General features: G+C 37.1%; 1 protein-coding gene across 1 annotated transcript in view; it reads right to left on the reverse strand.

Annotated features, from left to right (window-relative positions):
* Nucleotides 1-10,311: 10,311 nt before the first annotated feature.
* Nucleotides 10,312-24,714, reverse strand: part of LOC308513907 (uncharacterized protein) — a gene marked incomplete at both ends in the record, with an annotated part of 47,969 nt that continues 33,566 nt past the window's right edge. Inside the window, one exon of the mRNA XM_081083977.1 lies at nt 10,312-11,257. Within this exon, the coding sequence (XP_080940103.1) occupies nt 10,312-11,257 (946 nt within the window). The remainder of the gene's footprint in view (nt 11,258-24,714) is intronic.

A 24,714-nucleotide genomic window follows, 5' to 3' on the forward strand; every position in this document is an offset into this window, starting at 1 on the left:
GTTTCCTTTTTTATTTCAGTTTTAACTTATACCAAAGACTGAACTTTCTCACGTGGGTAGTTTTGACCTATATAATGTTTTGTGATTCAACAAAATTATGATTTATTCTTATGTCTAAGATTTCTTATCTCAAAGGTGAATATTTAAATGTAATACCTTTTTCATGTATTTCCATGAAGATTTGGTCATGATAAAATGTAAACATGTAAGAACTAATCTGAGCTCCATGCACAGGCGTTGTTGGTCTACCTGTAACTTTTATTTCACATTTTGCCACTATGACCAAATGTGTTTATGTTGTTTTGTTTTTATGTTTTAACATGTAGCTTAAACATTGTTGGATGACTCCTCGGACTCTCCTTATGTTTCTCTGCTAGTGTGTAACTTACACTCAGTGTCTACTGGATATACAATACAGAGTATTTTACTGCATGATGTATTTGCCGTAGGTGAAGAAATGTCAGACCTAATGATGTACAGCTGGAAAAAACTCAGTTTTTTTTATGCTTTCATTCTGTTTAGTTAAGCATGGAAAACACTCTGACGCCTTTTTGTCACCATTACTAAGTCCAAAATCAACTCTAAATTACTAAATATACTCTCCATGCACATGTCTTTATCGTCTCCCTCAGTCTTAGCCTTAACGGCAGTACATCAAGATTAAGATCAGATCTGCAGCGAGATCTCCATCATCTAATACCTGCTTTTCCGCCTTCGTCTGTATGACTGTTGGCAAGTTTTCCAACTTCTCAGGCATTCAGTAAGTTAATCTACAAAATGGAGATAAAAACAGTATCTACCATATTCACCTAAAATGATAATCTTAAAATATAAATACTTTACATTTGTATAAGATAAATTCATTTAATTAAATTCTGTTCAATTTCAATCCAGTGTATTTGTGTGACTTCGGTTTTTAAATCCCTTTTTGTTTTTGTATTTTTGTTCTATTATTTCAAAATGTCACCTACATTGAAATAGGGTTATGAATGTACCACAAGTTTAAAATTAATTTCCAATACACTTTTATGTACCTCTTTGTTTTGTACAATAAAATCTGATGCATGGTACATGCTTCGTGTATGGCAGTTGTTATTTTCTCGCCTCTTACAGATAATTTATGTGCTGTGAACTCAAAATCCCAAGTGGGACTTATGCTTTGTGTAACTCATATAGTCTTCTTTCTACTCCATGTTCCTTATACTAGAAAGAATAAATTTTATTTATTGAGAATTTACTATGTAGTAGTTCTTGTAAGCACTTCATATTGATGATCTGTCTGAAAAAAAATCCTTTCTTATCTCTCTCTTTCCACATTCCATCCTTACTTCCCAGTCTCCCAAAATACAGATGTAACTATATGTTTGTGATTTTCACTTGAGCATCATTTCTACTGGAAAGTCCTTTGGTACTCTATTGTCTATGTTAAGTGTTCCTCATTTATGCTTCAATACAAATAATTGCTACTTCCACTTTAGCACTTCCTCTGAGAAAGTGAGTTTGTTGAAATCAGGGACTGTTGTCTTCTCTACTGGGATAGCTACCAAAACTAACAATCCGAGGCTTACAGTCCATGGTAAGACATACTGTTGTGTAAATTACATACACACATAATAACGTATATGTATTATTCATTTGCCTACACATTCAAACCTATATTCAAGTTTCATCTTGAAACTCCTTTGCCACACTTATTTTACTTTTTACTTGTAAATTTTACATATACTTGTATTTAACACAGGATTTTTTTGCATTTGAAATAGTAATTTTGCTGGCGAATAAAGTCATGCATACCATGAACTACCACCCCTTTTGCTTATGTCATTACTTCCCTGCTTACCAAACTGTTAACTGGCTTCTCTTCCTTGCTTTAGCTCTCAAGCAGATAGTTGTATCTTTCTCGGTGGCTATTTTTTGTTTCTTTGAGGAAATCTGTAAGATATTTAAACTGGAGGTCAAGGAATTTGCATATCTGAATATGTAATTTGTTCACATGCTATTCATTTTAAATTATAAATATTTTACATTTCTATAAGGTAAATTTATTTAATTTAATCCTGTTTAATTTCAATCTAGGGTATTTGTGTGACTCCAGTTTTTAAATCCCTCTTTATTTTTGTTCTTATTATTTCAAAATGTCACCTACATTGAACTAGGTTTATGATTGTACCACAAGTTTAAAATCAATTTCCAACACACTTTTATGTCTCTCTTTGTTTTCCATAATTGTTACAATATCTTCAAAAGTATCTTTTTATAAACATTATCTCATAATTTCATAATAATTCCTGGAAATGAAATTTTAAGAAAAAAGGAGATAATAATTTAGAACTTTTGTAATCATTTACCAAGTTATGATTAATAAACTTTGTATCACCTTTTCCTTCAACTCAAAGTGTGACTGTATCCACACTATGTTTCATGTGCCTTTTCCCAAGATGGTTGAATTTTTATTTGAAACAGGTTTTGGTTCCATTGAATATTCACAATTTATACCATGGAATATTTATCCGTTCAGTCTACATCTAAGGATTGCTTCCTTGTCTTCTTGCAGATAAAGATGTTTCCCTTCTTAGTTTTACAATTATGTCTCTTTAGAACATATTTTGATTATACTTTAAAACCAGAGTCCAAGAACTTTCTAATTATTGCTTTGGCTTAATGGTTGTTCCATAGTTTTTCCTCAGCTATGACACTTAGTTGTACTAACATACTCAAATACATTTTTAGTTTTGGAATAGTATCTCCAGGATTTGAACGTCTCATATAAATGAATAAAAAACAAGTTGCTTTTCAATTTCCTAGCAAAACTCTAGTAAGTTGTTATATGATTGGCTGTCATTTGTTCCTTTAAAATATTCCTTTTCTCCAGAGATTAGAGCAAGGTCATCTCTCACTGTATGACTGGGAACTACAGTTAAACCCCAACGTTTACTGTCACATCCTTTGAAAGAAGAGACGACAATGATGTTTTTGAAGAACTTTAACATTCTCAGGAATTGTAAGGACACCACATAATAACTAAATAGATAATTGTAATTAAAGCAGTGGTTCTCAACCTTCCTAATGCTGTGACATTTTAATACAGTTCCTCACGTTGTGGTGACCCCCAACCATAAAATTATTTTTGTTGCTACTTCATAACTGTAATTTTGCTACTGTTGTGAATCGTAATGTAAATATCTGATATGCAAGATGTATTTTCATTGTTACAAATTGAACATAATTAAAGCATAGTGATTAATCACAAAAACAATATGTAATTATATATGTGTTTTCCGATGGTCTTAGGCGACCCCTGTGAAAGGGTCGTTGGACCCCCAAAGGGGTCGCGACCCACAGGTTGAGAACCGCTGAATTAAAGGAAAGGATGCTCTTTTCAGCCTTCCTAACCTCCTTACTCCACTATGTACTTTGTAACCCAGGGGCTCCTAGAACTTTACACGGTAACATGCTCTTTCCTCCACCCTGTGTGGCAGCCCCGCTCCAAAATATTTTTTATTTATTCCATTTATCAATGCTAGTTTTTAAAAGGCAAAGTTCACAAAAGTAGTTTGCATCTTTTAAATATTTTTATATTTTAAAAAGTGCAAAGAAAGCTAATTTTTTCAATTTTCAAAAATTTCAACAATTTTTTCAATTGTTAAGACCTGTCATATCAGGTGATTTTAATGTAGATATACACTTTTTTCTTTAAAGAGGAAAGTGAGAGTGTGGAAGAGATAACTTTTCACTGCATATAAATTCACAGTATCTTTATGAAAACTATAAAATGCAGTATTGAACGATACAACTCAGAAAAACCGGTGGATCTTTACATAATAATTCAAATATTAATTACATCTGATTTTGTAAAGTTAATGTCAAATCTTTTCAAAGAAAATCAACACACAGATTTACCAAAGATGAAAGTAAATGAAATAGCCAATGTACTTACTCGTCTGAAAGTTAATAATAGCTTCAGCTGATTCTTTAGCAACCAGAACCCTAAGGGCTAACTTGAGGAAGAGAATCTATTGAAAAAGGTTTGTGTAAAAATTTCTTTAAGTTTATGACTCTACTTACCCTGACCCGTGCTCTGGGAGGACGTAGGGCTCTTTGAATTTTTCATCTCCAACATGAGATTTTCAAACTAAGAACTTGATGCCTAGGAAATGTTTTCTACTCTTTCTTGGTTGAAAGTAAAATATTGTTCAACTATTTCCCCTTTTTGCTTTGAAATCATTGATATTATGACTTTTCTGGATAGGATAAGAGGCTTTCACACTATTAAGACTTATATTTGATTTATTTGCTGTACCTCAAACTAAGTATTAAACAACTGGGTCCTCGGTGACACAGGTTCAAACATCACTAATGAGTTTCCTTTGTAATGAACTAGGGCAAAAATCCTGTAAGATGCAGCAGTGGGGGCACTGTCCCTAGAGACACAAAGATGTGACAATAGCAACAGGCACAGGTCAAGATAAAATAATAAAAAACCAAAGATCAAGAAGTAGTCTGTCTTTCCTGTATTTCTTCCCTACCATCTAAGAAAGCTGAAAGATCACTCAGCTCTATTCCGCTTGCTATTTTTCTCAATCATTATAAAAGATAACAAAATAGAAAATTAGAAAACTCAAAGCAAGTGATAATTCTTTTTTATATTTTAAAGAACTCTATCAGTGGTTCTCAATCTCCCTAATGCTGTGACATTTTAATACAGTTCCTCATGTTGTGGTGACCCCCAACCATAAAATTATTTTTGTTGCTACTTCATAACTATAATTTTGCTACTGTTATGAATCGTAATGTAAATATCTGATATGCAGGATGTATTTTCATTGTTACAAATTGAACATAATTAAAGCATAGTGATTAATCACAAAAACAATATGTAATTATATATGTGTTTTCCGATGGTCTTAGGCGACCCCTGTGAAAGGGTTTTTCGACCCCCAAAGGGGTCGCTACCCACATGTTGGCGACCCACAGGTTGAGAACCGCTGAACTAGATGAATATTTATGAATATTTAAAAAATAAAAATACTATTATTTCCATTTCCCCCTGTCAGCACTTCCTAAAATATGGTCATGCATGAATTTATGTAAAGACTAGAGGCTTAGTGCATGAATTCATGCACCAGTGGGGGTCCCTTGGCCTGGCCTGCCAGATAGGGCCAAAACCGGCTCTCCGACATCCCCTGAGGGGTCCTGGATTGTGAGAGGGTGCAGGCCAGGCTGAGGGACCCCACTGGTGCATGATCAGGGCCAGGGAGGGATGTGGAAGGTTGGCCAGCTGGGAGGGACAGTGGGAGGGCTCCAGGGCATGTCCAGCCTGTCTGGCTCAGTCCTGATCAGTCGGACCCCAGCAGCAAGCTAACCTACTGGTCAGAGCGTCTGCCCCCTGGTGGTCAGTGCATGTCATAGCAAGGGGTTGAGCAGCCTTAGCATATCATTAGCATATTACGCTTTCATTGGTTGAATGGACGACTGGCTGACCGGACACTTAGCATATTAGGCTTTTATTATATAGGATAGTGAAAGAATGTTACAAACTGCACAGGCCCAGCTGCCAGGCTTAGCTGCCTGTTTTATCTCAACTCCCTAGGCTTCCCCCACTAGAGATAGGAACAGAACGGAATGACACCCTCCCCAAGGCTGTTCCTCCAGGAGATAGCCCCAACAAAGGGTGGGCTGAGTAAGCCAGGCTTCAATCAACCTTGAGATAAACCAGGAATGATGACTAAACCTTCAGCCTTGTCAGGACAACTCAGACCCCTTTGGAAATCCTTTGTTCCCCTCTCTCCCTCCTGCATGCGACCCCTCCCTAATGTATAATTTTTGCCCATAAATATCTGGAAAACTCTCTGTTCGGGGCCCAACTCCTCTGCTCCTGCGTGAGTATGAGTTGTGCCCCAGCATGCTGGAATAAAGCCTCTTGCTGATTGCATCAAGTGACGTCTCCTGCGGATGATTGGGTCGCCGTCAATCTATGGGACAGAGTGAGGGTCCCTCTTCGGGGGTCTCACAATAGTATTTTTTTAATCCTCACCTGAATATATGTTTTTATTTCAGAGAGAGAGAGAGAGAGAGAGAGAGAGAGAGAGAGAGAGAGAGAGAGAGAGAGAGAGAGAGAGACATCGATGTAAGAGAGAAACATTGCATGGTTGCCTCCTGTATGCACCCCTACAGGGTCGAACCTGCAACCTGGGTATGCACCCTTACTGGGAATCGATCCAGTGACCCTTCGGTGCACAGGACAACACTCCAACCAACTGAGCCATACCGACCAGGGCAAGATAGTATTTAAAAAAAAAATAAATTTATGGGATAACATTGGTTAATAACATATAAATCTCAGGTGTAGAACTCTATAATACTATATCTGTATACTCTATTGTGTGCTCACTACCTGCAGTCTAGTCTCCTTAGACATTTTATTTTTCAATTATAGTTTACATTCAATATTATTTTGTGTTAGTTTCAAGTACACAGCATAGTGGTTAGAGAGCATGTACTTTAGGAAGTGTTCACCCTGGCATTTCCAGTACCCACCTGGCACCATACATAGCTATTACAATATTTTTTACTGTATTCCCCATGTTGTATTGACATCCCTATGACTATTTTGTAGCTACCAATGTACTTCTTGGTATGTGCCTAGGTATGTACCTAGGTATGTGCTCTGACTGAGAATTGAACCCACAACCTTTTGGTAATCAAATTAACTAGCATCAAGCTAGATTTTGGTATTTCCGTAAAATTGTATTTATATGTGCTTGTTTCTTTATTATTTAAAAAATGTGTGTGTGGTTTTGAAAAAAGTTATTGTGGTAAGAGCACTTAACACATCTTTCCTCTTAAAAAATTCACACTGGAAATGAGATGTTTCCTCTTAAAAATTGTACATTATTTTTCACTTAAGGTACAGTAGACCTTTAGTTCTTATTCATCTTAATCCCTTCACCTTTTTCACTAGTTCTTGGACCTTGTCCCCTTTGGCAACCATAGGACTTCAAATACTGTGTTGAATAAACATCACCAAAAAGGACATCCCTGTCTTGTTTCTGATATTAAGGGAAACACTTTAAATTTGCCCCTGTTGTGTGTGGGTTTGTTATATATGGAATGACATATGTTGAGGTATGTTCCCTTTGTTCCCATTCTGCTGAGGTTTTTTTTTTTTTTTTTTTTTTTTTTTATCATAAATGGGTACTGGATTTTGTCAAATGCTTTTTTGCATCTATTGATATGATCATATAATTTTTATCCTTCATTTTATTTATGTGACTTATCACATTGATTTGCAGATACTCTACCAATCTTGCATCCTAGGAATGAACCTCATTTGATGATGGTGTATGTATGATCTTATTCAATGTATTCCTGATTTCTGTTTGCTAATATTTTGTTGAGGATTTTTGAATCTATGTTCACCAGGAATGTTGGCATATAATTGTATTTCTTTGTAGTTTTCATATGTGGTTTTGTATTAGAATAATTCTGGCCTCATGAATTGAGCTTAGGAGTCCTCCCTCCCCTTAATAATTTGAGAAGGATAGGTGGTAGTTCTTCTTTGAATGCTTCATAAAATTCACCTGTGAAGCTTTCTGACTCAGAACATTTTTGTTGTTGTTGGGAGTCTCTTTTAAATTAAATTTACTGAGGTGAGAGAGAAACATTGATTGTTTGCCTCCCATACACATCCCAACCGGGGATAGAACCCGCAACCTAGGTATGTGCTCTGACTGAGAATTGAACCCACAACCTTTTGGTAATCAAATTAACTAGCATCAAGCTAGATTTTGGTATTTCCGTAAAATTGTATTTATATGTGCTTGTTTCTTTATTATTTAAAAAATGTGTGTGTGGTTTTGAAAAAAGTTATTGTGGTAAGAGCACTTAACACATCTTTCCTCTTAAAAAATTCACACTGGAAATGAGATGTTTCCTCTTAAAAATTGTACATTATTTTTCACTTAAGGTACAGTAGACCTTTAGTTCTTATTCATCTTAACTGAAACATATGCTTGTTTGTTCTCCTTCCCTCAGAACCTGGTAACCACCATCTTAGTTTTTAATTTTATAAATTTAACTTTTTAGATACTTCATGTAAGTGGGTTTATGAAGTGCTTGTCTTGTGTCTGGCTTATTTTACTTAGCATAATGTCTTTAAGGTCCATCCATGTTGTTGCATGTTGCAAAATTTCCTTCTTTTTCTTTATTTTTTAAATCCTCACCTGAAGATATGTTTATTGATTTTTAGAGAGAGAAGAAGGGAGATAGAAAGAGAGAGAAACAACCATGTGAGAGAGAAACACCGATTGGTTGTCTCCCATATGCACACCAACCAGGGATAGAACCCAGAACCAAGGTATGTGTTCTGACCAGGAATCAAACCCACAACCTTTTTGGTATATGGGACGATGATTCAAACAACTGAGCCACCTGGCCAGAGCAAAATTTTCTGCCTTTTAAAGTATGAATACTATTCTGCTCTATGTTTATACTACATTTTTTTTTATCCATTAGCCAGTTGATAGATGTTTAGGTTGTTTCTACATCTTAGTTATTGTGAATAGTATTGTAATGAACATAGGAGTGCCGATGTCTCTTTAATTTCCTGATTTTAATTCTTTCGGATAAATACCCAGAAGGGGAGTTGCTGGCTCACATAGCAGCTTTATATTTAATTTTTAAATAACCCGAGTGCCTTCTAAATTAAAAAATTTAAGGAGAAAACTGTGAGTCAACAAAGAATGAGGAAAATATTTTCGACAGAGAAACAGAATATATAAAAGACTAGACGTGAAAGCAGAGGGAAAATGTAGGTTCAAATTTCTGGAGTCTCATGTGTAGTGGGATGGGGGAAATAGTTACAGATGATAACCTATGAGCTTCTATTTTTTTGGAAGAAATGTGGTAAAGAGTTTGTGTTCTTCCCATGTATAACTTTTCACATATAAGAAAAGATGTAATACTTTAATTACAGCTTTCCATATACCTTTTAAAAACTGTTCTGTTTTAGTGACATTCTGTGTTGGCATTTCAGTCTATGTGCCTACATTTGGCAGAATTTTTGTAATACCAAAATATTTAATTTCCTCAAAATAGTAATGATCTATTGTCAATATCTTTCCTTTAACTTTATGGATTTTTTGAGGAAAGGGTATAACAGTTAAAAGTTTTGGTTATTAGCAATTTGATATTGACACAAATCTTATAATTTTTAAGCTTTAGTACTTCAGATGTTTTCCCCATCATTATGAGATTTATATCCCCTTTTATGAAAAAACATTTATTTGAGTGCAAGTTAACCATTTTGCTTTATTTAACATAGAATTGGTTTTGTTTACCCTTGAGGGTATAGGACATTAATGGCGAACCTATGACACGTGTGTCAGAGGTGACACGCGAACTCATTTTTTTGGTTGATTTTTCTTTGTTAAATGGCATTTAAATATATAAAATAAATATCAAAAATATAAGTCTTTGTTTTACTATGGTTGCAAATATCAAAATATTTCTATATGTGACATGGCACCAGAGTTAAGGTAAGGTTTTTCAAAATGCTGACACGCTGAGCTCAACAGGTTTGCCATCACTGGTGTAGGAGAATAAGTTTTTGCTGGGTGGTTGATACTTCTCTGTTTTTAGTGCTTAAAACAGTAGCTGTTTCAAAGAAATTACCCAATACATATTTGTTAAGTGAATCAATGAATAAATCATTTGAAAGTTTGGATTGGATGAAACAATGGCCACTGTTATGTACTCTCTTGCTGGAAAATGTAAATCTTTACTAACCTATGTATTCTCTTTTTATATTTCTAATTTGGAGATATACTTCTGTTTTATTTTATTTTATTGTATTAGGTATTTCTAATTTGAAGGCAAAATCAGGATTTAAATTTAAAGAAAATAAACTGATGAACAAAACAGATCCAGAGACATTGAAACATGCAACAGACTACCCTGTTTGCAGGGGATGGAAGGGTGGAGAGGAAGGATAGGAAGAGATTAAACAAATAATGTATATGCATATATGCATAGACCATAGACCATAGTGTGGAGGAGGCTTGGGGACCCTGGGGAGTGGGCGGAAGCGGGGTGAAAGGGGTTAACAGTGTGTGTGTGGGAAGGGGACATCTGTAATAGTATCAACAATAAAGATAAAGAAGCTATTAATATGCCTGTGTATAGAAGGATCTTAAAAGAAGGTTGTGAGGAAGATGTCACTAGATCAGGATGAATAAGTGTTTTGAATAAATGAACCTGAGTGTGGAATTTGGTAAGTGCATTATATAGGTGTTTATTTGGCTTCACATTCTCTTATTTCCTAGAAAATAACACAATTCTTTTGACTGAGTTATTGAAGGCTTGTTTTACTTGCTTGTTTCTCAAGGTGTAAATGAAAGGGTTGAGCAGTGGAGCGATGGAAGTAGTGAGTACTGTCACACCCTTGTTAATAGCCACTGACTCCTTTGCTGAAGGTTTGATATAGATGAAGATGCAGCTGCCATAGCTGATGGAGACCACAATCATGTGGGAAAGACAGGTGGAAAAGGCCTTTTTCCTTTGCTGAACAGAAGGGAATTTCAAAATTGTCTTGATGATATAAATGTAGGACAGTACTACACACATGAGTGTCATTAGAAGGGTCAGCACAGCACAAATCATGACAGTCTGTTCCATGAACCAAGTATCTGAACAAGAAATTTTCAGGAGGGGAGCTGCATCACAGATAAAATGATCAATGACATTAGAATCACAGAATTCCAGATTTAGGCCCAGACTCAGTGGGGGGATTATAATGAATAGACCAGCCACCCAACAACAGAAGACAAGTCTTCTGCAGACCGTGCTGCTCATGATGCTCACATAATGCAGGGGCTTGCAGATGGCCACGTAGCGGTCATAGGACATGGCCGCCAGGAGGAAAAACTCAGTGACACCGAAGAGGTCGGTGAAAACCACTTGGCTGACACAGGCATTGTAGGTAATGAGCTTGTCACCTGTTGCTATGCTGTACAAGTATCTGGGAATGCAAGCAGATGTGAATGAGATCTCCAAGAAGGAGAAATTTTGTAGGAAATAGTACATGGCTGTTTTAAGATGCGAATCCAGTAAGATGAGGGAGATGATAACCAGGTTCCCAGTTATGCTCAGCATGTAGGTGAGAAAGAAAAAGACAAAAATCAGAACCTGCAGCTGAAGGTCACTTGTCAGGCCCAGCAGAATGAATGTTACAGTATGGTTTCCCATTGCTGATTCTTGACTTCAGTTATATCTGCATGTAACATTGAGACATCTTATAGATTATCAAAAAGTATGAAACCTATCATATTCAGGTTTAAAAAATTATTTAAAAATATTTACAATTTTAATGCTACTTTGAAAAGGACGACTATTCACACCTATGGGTCTGTCATTTAATAGGAGCAAAATATCTTGACTTTCAAGAATTCTGTTTGATGTATTTGCCTGATGATTTGTTCCCTAACGTATCAATATTAGTCAGATAACTTGGGCTCTCTATGCACTCTCTGTAGTCACTTGAAGTCTCTGTTCCAGCTCTATGATTAAAGAATTTTGTTTTCAATAATAGATACAGAGGCAGAGCTGCCTCAAACAGATTGTCAAACTGCAGCGGGAAGGCCGGGGAGGGTTGGGGGGCAGGAGGGAGGGGGGTAAGAGATCAACCGAAGGACTTGTATGCATGCATATAAGCATAACCAATGGACATAAGACACTGGGGAGTAGGGGAGGCCAGGGGATTGTCAAGGGCGGGGGGAAAAAAAAGGACACATATGTAATACCCTTTGTAATACTTTAAGCAATAATAAATAAATAAATAAATTTTAAAAAAAAGAATTTTGTTTTCTATTTTTGTTTATTGCATACTGTGTGTTTCTCTCCTGAACACCTCTAAACTCTATCATGCCTACACGTACACACACACACACACACACACACACACACACACACACACATTTTTTCAGCTCTTCTCCTTACACTGCCTCCTTCTATGGTTTTTCTGTCCCCAAGTAATCACGCATAATTCACAGTGGTGCAGAATATAAACTATCTTAATACACAATATACTTATATTTATGCACAGTATACATTTATACTTTTACGAAGTGCTCTGATAAACTTCAAAGATGGTATATTTCTCTGACCTTTTTTTTTTTTTTTTTTTTTTTTTTTTTTTTTTAATCTAAAAGAGTGCTTCTTTTTTTTTTTTTTTTTGTTTTTTTTTGTTTTTTTTTTTTATTGCTTAAAGTATTACAAAGGGTATTACATATGTGTCCATTTTATCACCCCGCCCTAGACAGTCCCCCAGCCTCCCCTATGCCCCAGTGTCTTATGTCCATTGGTTATGCTTATATGCATGCATACAAGTCCTTTAGTTGATCTCTTACCCCCCTACCTCCTGCCCCCCAACCCTCCCCGGCCTTCCCGCTGCAGTTTGACAATCTGTTTGAGGCAGCTCTGCCTCTGTATCTATTATTGTTCAAAAGTTTATAATGGTCTCTATTATCCATGAATGAGTGAGATCATGTGGTATTTTTCCTTCATTGACTGGCTTATTTCACTTAGCATAATGGTCTCCAGTTCCATCCATGACGTTGCAAACGGTAAGAGTTCCTTCCTTTTTAGAGCAGCATAGTATTCCATCGTGTAGATGTACCACAGTTTTCTAATCCATTCATCTACTGATGGGCACTTAGGCTGTTTCCAGATCTTAGCTATGGTGAATTGTGCTGCTATGAACATAGGGGTGCATATATCCTTTCTGATTGGTGTTTCTGGTTTCTTGGGATATATTCCTAGAAGTGGGATCACAGGGTCAAATGGGAGTTCCATTTTCATTTTTTTAAGGAAACGCCATACTGTCTTCCATAGTGGCTGCACCAGTCTGCATTCCCACCAGCAGTGCACAAGTGTTCCTTTTTCTCCACATCCTCTCCAGCACTTGTCGTTTGTTGATTTGTTGATGATAGCCAGTCTGACAGGTGTGAGATGGTACCTCATTGTTGTTTTGATTTGCATCTCTCGGATGATTAGTGACTTTGAGCATGTTTTCATATGTCTCTTGGCTTTCTGAATGTCCTCTTTTGAAAGGTGTCTATTTAGGTCCTTTGCCCATTTTTTGATTGGATTGTTTATCTTCCTTTTGTTAAGTTGTATGAGTTCCCTATAAATTTTGGAGATTAGGCCCTTATCAGATATGACATTGGCAAATATGTTTTCCCACACAGTGGGTTTTCTCGTTGTTTTGTTGATGGTTTCTTTTGCTGTGCAGAAGCTTTTTATTTTGATGTAGTCCCATTTGTTCATTTTCTCTTTAGTTTCAAGTGCCCTAGGAGCTGTATCAGTGAAGAAATTGCTTCGGCATATGTCTGAGATTTTGTTGCCTTTGGATTCTTCTAGAATTTTTATGGTTTCCTGTCGTACATTTAAGTCCTTTATCCATTTTGAGTTTATTTTTGTGTATGGTGTAAGTTGGTGGTCTAGTTTCATTTTCTTGCATATATCTGTCCAATTTTCCCAACACCATTTATTGAAGAGACTATCTTGGCTCCATTGAATGTTCTTGCCTCCTTTGTCAAATATTAATTGAGCATACTGGTTCGGGCCGATTTCTGGGCTCTCTATTCTATTCCATTGATCTATATGCCTATTCTTGTGCCAGTACCAGGCAGTTTTGAGAACGGTGGCTTTGTAATACAGCTTGATATCTGGTATTGAGATCCCACCTACTTTGTTCTTTTTCAGGATTGCTGCAGCTATTCGGGGTCTTTTTTTATTCCAGATGAATTTTTGGAGAGTTCGTTCTAGATCTCTGAAGTATGCCGTTGGTATTTTAATGGGAAGTGCGTTGAATTTATAGATTGCTTTGGGTAGTATGGACATTTTAATGATGTTGATTCTACCAATCCACGAACACGGTATGTTCTTCCATCTGTTTATGTCTTCCTCTATCTCTTTTTTCAACGTCCTGTAGTTTTCTGAGTAGAGGTCTTTTACCTCTTTAGTTAAGTTTATTCCTAGGTAGCTTAATTTTTTTGGTGCGATGGTAAACGGGATTGTTTTTATAATCTCTCTTTCTGAAAGTTCACTATTGGTGTATAGAAATGCCTCAGATTTCTTGGGGTTAATTTTGTATCCTGCTACATTGCCAAATTCGTGTATTAAGTCTAGTAGCTTTTTGATGGAGTCTCTAGGGTTTTGTATGTATAATATCATGTCATCTGCAAATAAGGACAGTTTTACTTCCTCTTTTCCAATTTGGATGCCTTTTATTTCTTCTTCTTGCCGAATTGCAATGGCTAACACTTCCAGTACTATGTTGAACAGGAGTGGTGAGAGGGGGCATCCCTGTCTTGTTCCTGTTCTTAGGGGAAATGGTGTTAGTTTTTGTCCATTGAGTATGATGTTGGCTGTGGGCCTGTCATATATGGCTTTTATTATGTTGAGGTATGATCCATCTACTCCCACCTTGCTGAGAGTTTTTATCAAAAATGGGTGTTGAATTTTGTCAAATGCTTTTTCTGCATCAATTGATATGACCATGTGGTTTTTTTCTTTCAGTTTGTTTATGTGATGTATCACGTTTATTGATTTGCGGATATTGTACCATCCTTGCATCCCTGGGATAAATCCTACTTGGTCATGGTGTATGATCTTTCTGATGTACTGCTGGATCCGATTTGCTAAGATTTTGTTGAGGATTTTGGCATCTATGTTCATGAGGGATATTGGCCTGTAATTCTCTTTCATTGTGTTGTCTTTACCTGGTTTTGGTATTAGGGTGATGCTGGCTTCATAGAATGAGCTTGGAAGTGTTCCTTCCTCTTGAATTTTTTTTAGTAGTCTGAGGAGGATAGGTTTTAGTTCTTCCTTGAATGTTTGGTAAAACTCCCCTGTGAAGCCGTCTGGTCCTGGGCTTTTGTTTGATGGAAGCTTTTTGATGACTGCTTCAATTTCTTCCATAGTTATTGGCCTGTTGAGATTTTTAGATTCTTCCTGATTGAGTTTTGGAGTGTTGTATTTTTCTAGGAATTTGTCCATTTCCTCCAGGTTGTCTAGTTTGTTCGAGTAGAGCTGAGCATAGTATTTTTTAACAATCATTTGTATTTCTGTGGGGTCTGTTGTTATTTCGCCTCTATCGTTTCTGATTTTGTTTATTTGGGTCCTCTCTCTTTGCTTCTTGGTGAGTCTGGCTAGAGGTTTGTCAATCTTGTTTATCCTTTCAAAGAACCAGCTCTTGGTTTCATTGATTTTCTGTATTGTTTTTTTGGTCTCTATGTCATTTATTTCTGCTCTAATCTTTATTATCTCCTTCCTTCTGCTCACTCTGGGGTTTTCTTGTTGCTCTCTTTCTAATTCTTTGAGTTGTAAAGTTAGCTGATTTACTACCATTTTTTCTTGTTTTTTGAGATAGGCCTGTAGAGCTATAAACTTCCCTCTCAGGACTGCTTTCATTGTGTCCCATAGGTTTTGGATTGTTGTGTTTTCATTGTCATTAGTTTCCAGGATGTTTTGAATTTCTTCTTTGATTTCATTGGTAATCCAATCAATATTTAATAGCATGCTATTCAGCTTCCAGGTGTTTGAGTATTTTGGGTTGTTTTTATTGTAGTTTATTTCTAATATTATGCCATCGTGGTCTGAGAAGATGCTTTTTATGATTTCAATCTTCTTGAATTTGGGGATACTTTGCTTGTGACCCAATATATGGTCTATTTTTGAAAATGTGTCATGAGCACTTGAGTAGAATGTATATTCCGTGGCACTGGGGTGAAGTGTTCTGAAGATGTCTATTAAGTCCATCTGATCTAGTGAGTCATTTAGGATTGCTGTATCTTTGCTGATTGTTTGTCTAGAGGACTTATCCAGTGCTGTCAGTGGTGTATTAAAGTCCCCTACTATGATTGTATTATTGTTGATCTCTCCTTTGATATCTTCCAGGAGTTTTTTTATGAATTTGGGTGCTCCTGCATTGGGTGCATATATGTTTACCAGGGTTATATCTTCTTGTTGAATTGATCCCTTTAGTATTATGAAGTGGCCTTCCTTATCTCTTGTTATGGCCTTCACTTTGAGGTCTATTTTGTCCGATATAAGTATTGCTACCCCAGCTTTCTTTTCCTTTCCATTTGCCTGAAAGATATTTTTCCATCCTTTCACTTTCAGTCTGTGTGAGTCCCTTCTAATGAGGTGGGTTTCTTGTAGACAGCAGATGTATGGGTCATGTTTTTTTATCCATTCAGCCACTCGATGTCTTTTGGTTGGAGCATTTAGTCCGTTTACGTTTAAAGTTATTATTGAAAGGTACTTATTTGTAGCCATTTCTTTTTGTGTGTGTGTGGCTGTTTTCTTTCTGAGCTTTTTATTATTTTTATACCAGTCCCTTTAGCATTCCTTGCATTGCTGGCTTGGTGGTGATAAACTCCCTTAGCCCTTTTTTGTCTGTGAAGCTTCTTATTTCCCCTTCAAGTTTGAATGATAGCCTTGCTGGATAGAGTATTCTTGGATTCAGTCCTTTGCTTTGCATCACTTTGTAAATTTCTGTCCATTCTTTTCTGGCCTGATGTGTTTCTGTTGAGAAATCATTTGACAATCTAATGGGAGATCCCTTGTATGTAACTTTCCGTCTCTCTCTTGCAGCCTGTAAGATTCTCTCTTTGTCCTGAACATTTGCCATGGTAATTATGATGTGTCTTGGTGTGGGTCTTTTCGGGTTCACCTTGTTTGGGACTCTCTGGGCTTGTGTGACTTTTTTCTTCCCCACCTCAGGGAAGTTTTCTGATATTATTTCTTCCAATAGGTTTTCTAATCCTTGTTCATCCTTCTGTTGTTCTGGTACCCCTATTATTCGTATGTTGTTTCGTTTCATGTTGTCCCAAAGCTCCCTTAGGCTCTCCTCCTGTCTTTTCATTTTTTTCTCCAATTGCAGTACATTTTGGGTGTGTTTTGCTTCCTTGTCTTCTAATTCACTAATTCGGTCCTCCGCTTCTCCTAGTCTACTGTTGATACTTTCAATGGAGTTTTTCATTGCAGCTATATCACTTTTCATTTCTTCTTGGGTCTTACTTAAGTTGTTGATTTTTTCATCTGTTTCTTCTAGCTTCTTCCATATGTTATCGATTTTTTCATCTGTTTCTTCTTGCTTCTTGCAGAGGATGTCGATTTTTTCCTCCATCCGGTTTATGCACTCTAGGACCCTTATTCTGAATTCTTTGTCTGTCATGTTGCATGCCTCTGTATTACTTAGCTGCTTTTCTGGAGAGTCCTCCTTCTCTTTCCTTTGGGGGTTTCTTTGTCTACCCATGTTTGATCTCACTGACATATCTAGACGTTGAGTCGTTCAGTGGTTTCTCCCTTGGTGGCAGTGACTCCTTGGTCTGTGGTTGCTCTTCGGGCGGTTGCGGTAGCAGCTGCTCTTCAGTTGGCAGCAGCTCCTCTGGTGTGTGCTGTTCACAGCTGAGGTGGCTCTTCTGGCTGGTTGGGCGAGGCTTCACATACAGCTGCTGTTCCTCAGCAGAGGGTGTGGTGCTCTAAAGGTTGCTGTAGCTTCGATCTGCTGCGTTGATTTAAAGGCACAAAATACAACACAACAAGGCACCACGTACCCGGCAGTATACACAAATATATTCACGATATTAATAACCCCAAATAAAGGTGACCACCCGAATTAAGAGAATTAGGGGATAAGGAGGATGGAAGGGAAAAAGATAAAAGAGAGAGAGAAAAAAAAAAAGAAAAGTAGGGACCAAAAAAAGGAGTGCAAAAATGAAATTGGGAAAAAGGAGGGGGGGGGGGGGAAGCGAAAAAAGAAAAGACAAGAAAAAAAAAAGGAGAAAAAAGAAAAAAGAAAAGTAAATAAAAGCGAAAAGAGAGAATGAAGTGGAAGAGGGGAAGAGACTTTTAATATGAGGAGAATACTCCTATAGAACCGCCATTAATCCCAACAGATTCCAGCAACAGCTCCCTGGAGATGAATGCAAACTAGAAACAACCAATAATATAACGATGAAAATAGATTGGAGAACACTAATCCCAAAACAAAATAAAGAGAAAATAAAATGGCACTTTAAAAAATGGTAAAATGGTAGCAGTAATAATACTGGTTAAAAATAAGAAGGTAGTAGTTAAAAGGGTAAAATGAGGTGATGGAAAAAGAAGAAGAAAAAAAAAGAAAAGAAAAAAAAAGAAGAAGAAAAAAATTGGTTTCTTAGTTAAAAGGTGAAAAAAGAAAAAAAAAAAAAAAAAAAGAATTGCAGTAGTGAAGGTCCTTCGGTTCTTCTATTCTTCAGTGTGGCTCGCCTTAGACCTGCCAGGTATCCAGGAGAGTGTTGGGTTTCCCTGCGATACACTGTTCCTCTGTGTTGTAAACCACAGTCCTTATTTTAAAGCAAGCTGCATTTGTATCCCAGACTGCCTTATTTTGTGTTTAGCAAAGAGTCAGTTTGTGGGTCAGCCTCTGGGTGGCAGTGTTCTGGGGTTGACCTCTGAGGCTATAGGGCCTCTCTGACCAGTGGAAGTTCACTGCCCAGAGCTGGCTGCGTAATAGTTAGTTACCGGCGCCGTGTTGTTGCTGGGATTGAAAATCCCTCTATAGGCCAGACCCTGTTAACTCCCAGGGACTGATCAGATTATTTTAATCCTTGATCTCCTACAGGGTGGAATCTGGGTGTGGCTGTGCTCCTTGCCTGGGGGCTGGGGGGAGGAGTCTCACTCTCCGGAGAGAATGGCTGCCCCGGACCTGGGCTTAGGGGTGTCTCAGCACTCAATTCGCTGCCACCTCTCCCGGCCCCCCTCTCTCCTCAGTCTCTCCCCAGATTCCACTCCTCCGCACACTCTCCCTCTCTTCAGCACAGGTGAGTGTCTGTATCCGAAATGTCCCATGAACAGGATTCAGTGAAAACAAACAAACAAACGCCGGCCGCGGAAACGGGAAAGGCTCGGTTTCTGTAAGCTTCTTCTCTTACTGGGACTGCATGGTCTGGTCAGCTCTTCAGGCTGCCCCCTTTAGGCTCAGTCCTCCGTGATCACAGAACCTAGCTCTCAACTCCCCCGGCGGAGCCAGGAATCCCGCGGTTCTCCTTTCCCCCGTCAGGGGCTGTGCCTGTCCCAAGGGACGCGGCTGTCTGCCACGCGGTCTCACTCCGACTCTCTGGGCTCAGAGGTCTGGCAAACTTTCCTGCCCAAACCCTGGTTTTTTTTACCTTTCCACGGGAGTTCTGCTCTTCCCGGCTGCAAACCGTCTCACCAGCTGAGCAATTTCGCCAATTCGGGGTGGGTGCTATTAGTTTCAGCTGCTCTCTCCATTTGCTCCGGGACAGGACCTGGGACGCGTCTGCCTATATCGCCGCCATCTTCCTCAAAATCTACTTCTCTGACCTTTTTATCTGTTTTTTTCTTCATCTCTTTTCACTTTCACCATATTTATATTTTTTATGTATTTTCATTAATTCCTGTGTTTTGAAATATCATATTACAGGTGATTATTACTAAACTAGAGGTCCGGTGCCCAGATTCGCACACCGGTAGAGGTCCCTCAGCCTGACCTGCGGGGATCAGGCCGAAACCAGCTCTTGGACATCCCCCAAAGGGTCCCAGATTATGAGAGAGTGCAGACCAGGCTGAGGGACCCCACCAGTGCACTCGGGGCTAGAGAGGGACTGCATGAGTGCTCCAGTGCATGTCAGGCTCGTCTCTCTCAGCCCCGATTGGCTGGACCCCAGCAGCAAGCTAACCTAACAGTCAGAACATCTGTCCCCTGGTGGCCAGTGCGCATCATAGAGACTGGTTGAATGGTCAAACAAACGGTTGGACACTTAGCATATTAGGCTTTTATTATATAGGATCAGTATCTTTATTTTGTAATAGTCCTTCCTGATTTTCAGATGAATCTGACATATCTATTTGAACATTAAACATGGACTTCAAATCCATTGTCACAAATAAAACTGATGATCTTCTCTATCCCTCTTCCTCCTCTTCCTGTTAATATTTCCTTTCAATAAAAGTAATGAACTATATTTATCAAGCCCATTTTATGTGACAGGTATTTTAGTAAACATTTCTCACAGAACATATGTTCTGTCTTCAGCTCACCTGAATAACTTCTATTCTTCCATTGGTTTTCAACTTCCTCTTAAATCCTCTGGGAAGTTTCCTGCAGGTCTGATAGCTATTAGCTGCAAGCCTTGTCACTGGGTTCCCATGGAAAACAATGCTTGCTACTATTTTAACACATAAGAAGGAATACTCATTTGTGGGGATATTAAATGTGTGTCTTTTTCACATACAACTAATGTAGTCCCAGATATGTTTTCAAATGTTCAATAAATGTTTCGAAATGAATTTATCCATGCATGTTTTCCAGACACCTACGAAGCTGTTTTTCTTTCTTTTGGAATTATAATTCAAAGTACTTTGATATTGATTTTGAGGCACATAATGCAATATACAGATGATGTATCATAGAATTGTACACTTAAAACCTATATAATTTTATTAACCAATGTAACTCCAAATCAGGTTATTTAAAAAAGAGCTCATTTTGTCCTGAACTGGCTAAGGAACTTGAGGTTAGCTATGTAACCAGAATGTTCACTTTTTAAATCTTAAAAATGTGGAATTTTGATTAAATAATTATTGGATTTCAAATTTTTTTCTATGTGAGAATCTGTTGCTGAATGTTTTCTTTTGCTTTCAAAGAGGATCAACTTTCCTGCTTTTGTTTATCACCTTCAGCGGATGAAGAGAGACTGTGTTCTCTGCTTTATCTTCCAGCAAAATTCTGTTGATGCAATGTTTGCATTGAGAGCACCTATGTGGAAGACAATAAATCCAGAGGACAGGGTCTGTTTTGATTCTGAGTTTGTGTTAATAACTTTTTCACAGGTTGTTTTAAGGCATTGCCAATTACATTAGTAGGACTCCACTATTTTTATTTTAAAATGTCTCCAGGTTAGAATTTCGCTACAACAGTGAATTATGAAAAGTTTCCCTGGAGACCCCAATTTATTTGTCTGTAGACTCACTTCATTGTGAATACTGATATGTTGCTCTGCTGATATGAGACAGGGTCAGTTCTGATGATCTAGTAGAGAATATAGTTAAGGCCTCAGGGATACAGTACCAACATAAGGAAGAAGAACTAAACTAGGCTAATGGTTTTCCTGATGGAACACACTAAGGGGACTGGAGATACATTCAATGACTGAATTAGATCAAATTGAGATAGGAGAAAGATTTCTGCTGGCCACCTACTATCTTTCTTCAACCCTCTTTCTAATCTCTCAGGCATCATCTTACTGAGTCATCTTCCAGCCCTGTCATTCTTTTGGGAATCAAAGAAGTATGCCTACACAATTAGATGAATAGATATCTTAATTTTAAATGTGAGGTTGATGATATATATTTCTAGATAGATATCCAATTTTAATCCTTTTAAATGCTAATATATTTTTGTGCATAAAAATCTCCAAGTAAATGGCAAAGAAACTGCATTCTAAAAAAGTAAAAATATGTTTGCTTCACTGATAGAGAAATTGTTTCACATTTCCAATTTTAAAACAAAAGATACTTTACATTTTCTCAAGCAAAATGGAACTCACGGTAAAAACGACACAAAACTAAATGTAATTAAAATGGTAAATTTTATCGCACTTACTGTTATGACTGTCAATCATAGTTTCTGCTGGTTGTTGAAATACATGAAATCTTAAAACTCCTAAATTAAAAATGGTAGTTGGGATGAAAATTTTCGTATGAACTTCTGGTCACTTTTGCTTACAAATCCACTGTGATAGTCACAGCAGCTTTAAGATGTATAGATCTCTTGGAAGTATCCATCTTTAACCACTTACATGTAAATACTGTTGTATTATTTTAACCCTCCTAAAAATATAAAAATATCAAATAATAATAATAATAATAATAATAATAATAACAACAATAATAATATGAGGTTTGTGGAATGTGAGGAACCTTCTCCAGTTTTAGGAAAGTTGCTATTATGGGCTCAGGGCTGTGAGCACACATTTACTATATCTAGTTTGGCATTGTACTTATTTGATAAAAATTTAACTGAATGAATAAACAAAGAGTCCCTGGTGACCCTGGAACAAAGCCACTAATGAATCCTCTGAGGAATAAAATAAGGGTAAAAACTATGTTAACTATGGCTTCTTCAGCGACAGTGTCCTTGGAGAGTGGAGGATGCAGCAGCAAATAAAGGCCAGTAGGACAACCAAAGACTCTGGTTATAAAATGCAAATTCAGCCCCTTTTTGCTATTACCTAACATAAGCTGAGACATACCATATGGAAGTATCATAAAGACATCACACTTATCATTTACTGATTTGTTATATGAATAATATTGTACTTGGGAAGTTTTACTAAAATAAGAAAAAGGACATATATGTAAAATATAACATTATATTATCAAACATTCAGACTTTTCTCTTCAGATATATCAATATATCTATAAATACTATTTAAAAATAACAACATAATTTGTATAACTGCCTATATATATCAATATTCTCAAACTTCTAGACATGTCACCATATTTATGTTCAATATCTTGTTGTTCTATCAGACTAAAATTTAATATACTATATATCCATGTTATTAAAAAATTTGCATGCTCTTATGGTGAATTGATTTATGACAAAGGAGCCAAAATATACAATACGGAAGGATAATCTCTTCAATAAATGATCTTGGGTAAACCGGATTGCCACAGGCAAAAGAATGTAACATGAATAAATACAAAATGTCTGAAATATATAGTGAAATATTATTTAGCCTTCAGAAAGAAATAAATCCTGATATTTGTGACAACAAAGATGGAATTATGCTGCAAGATAAGTCAGAAAAAGATAAACACTGCATATCGCTTTTATTTTTTGAATATCAAGCTTTTAATTTTATTTTTTCTTCAACGTTTATTTCCTCTATGCCCTCTTCTACCTTTTCCCCTCCCCCCATAACCACCACATTGTTATCCATGTCCATGAGTTCTCTTTTCTTTTCTTTTTTCCCCCCAATTCACACCTCACTACTCCCAGAGCTATCTGACTGCTCTCTATTTATATGTGGGATATAAAGAAAAAGTAAAAGTCAAAAACAGATAGTAGAAAATTGGTTTCCAGGAACGAGGGAGTAGGAGAAACAGAGAGGGGTTGGTAAAATTGTACAAACCTTCAGTTATAAGTAAGTTCTGAGAATCTAATGTATAATATGGTGACTATAGTTGATAACACTGTTTTATAAAATTAAAATTTGCTAAGACAGTAGAATTTTAATGTTCTCTATATAGCGATGGATGTATTAATTAAGAAGATGGAAAGCATCCTTTCACAATGTACACATATAGCAAACCTCTATGATGTACACTTTAAATATTTCATAATTTTGTTTTTCAATTATTCCTCAGTAAAACTGAAAAGAATAATTTAAAATAAAAAATAAATGCTCTTGAAATGTGTTACCATGGATTAACTAATGACTAAAACAAAGTCCTATTTATGCCCAGTTTTTTGGAGAAGGTCATTGAGAGGATGTGACTGTCCATTGATGGTGAGCTGGTCCCAGGGCAATTGGAGGCTCCTCACCTGCTCCCTGTCCTTGGAATGAACATCCTGACCACGTTTCAAGGGCACGTGAGACCTGAGAGAGCAATGTGTTGTTGAGACCACCTGGATGGTACGTGTGACTGAACCCAGTTAAGGCCTCTATATAAACTTTTAAGGTTCTAGTGGGCAAGCGTGAATATCTCTCCTCTTGTGGCCTCCCAAGACAAGCCTTGTATGTTAATTCCCTTGCTCATAAGCCTGCTACCTACTAATCTGGGGTGGTCCACCTCTCTCTTAGGTTTCTCCTTTCCCTCTATTTATGGCATTTCACCCTCGAAGTTGCAAACAAACAATATTTTACAATAAAAAATTCATATATTTTGAATATTAACCTCTTGTCAGAGCTGTAGTTTGCAAATACCTTCTCCCATTTGGTCGGTTGCCTGTTTGTTTTGTTGGTGGTTTCTTTTGCTGTGCATAAGCTTTTTAATTGGATGTAGTCCCATTCATTTATTTTCATTTATTTTTGCCCTTACTTCCCCTGCCTTTGGGGTCAAATTCATAAAATCCTAAGACCAAGGTTTATAAGTTTAGTACCTATGTTTTTTCCTATGTAAGTTATTGATTGTTTCAGGTCTTATATTTAGGTCTTTGATCCATTTGGAGTTAATTTTTTAAAAATTTCTTTATTGATTAAGTTATTACATATGTGTTCTTATCCCCACATTACCCCCCATCCCCCCCACTCATGCCCTCAACCCTTTGTTGTCTGTGTCCATTGGTTAGGCCTATATGCTTGCATGTAAGTCCTTTGGTTGATTTCTCCCCCTTACCCCCACCCTCCCCTACCTTCCCTCTGAGGTTTGATGGTCTCATCAATGCTTCTCTGTCTCTGGATCTGTTTTTGTTCATCAATTTATGTTGTTCATTATATTCCATAAATGAGTGAGATCATGTGATATTTATCTTAGAGTTAATTTTTATACAAGGGAATAAACAGTAGTCTGGTTTCATTCTTTTGCCTGTGGTTTTCCAATTTTCCCATCACCAATTAATGGAAGAAGCTTTCTTTTCTCCATTGGATGTTTTTTTGCTCCTTTGCTGAAAATTATATGCCTGTGTACATGTGG

Source organism: Myotis nattereri (assembly GCF_964212035.1).
Source record: "Myotis nattereri genome assembly, chromosome: 2".
Lineage (NCBI taxonomy): Eukaryota > Metazoa > Chordata > Mammalia > Chiroptera > Vespertilionidae > Myotis > Myotis nattereri.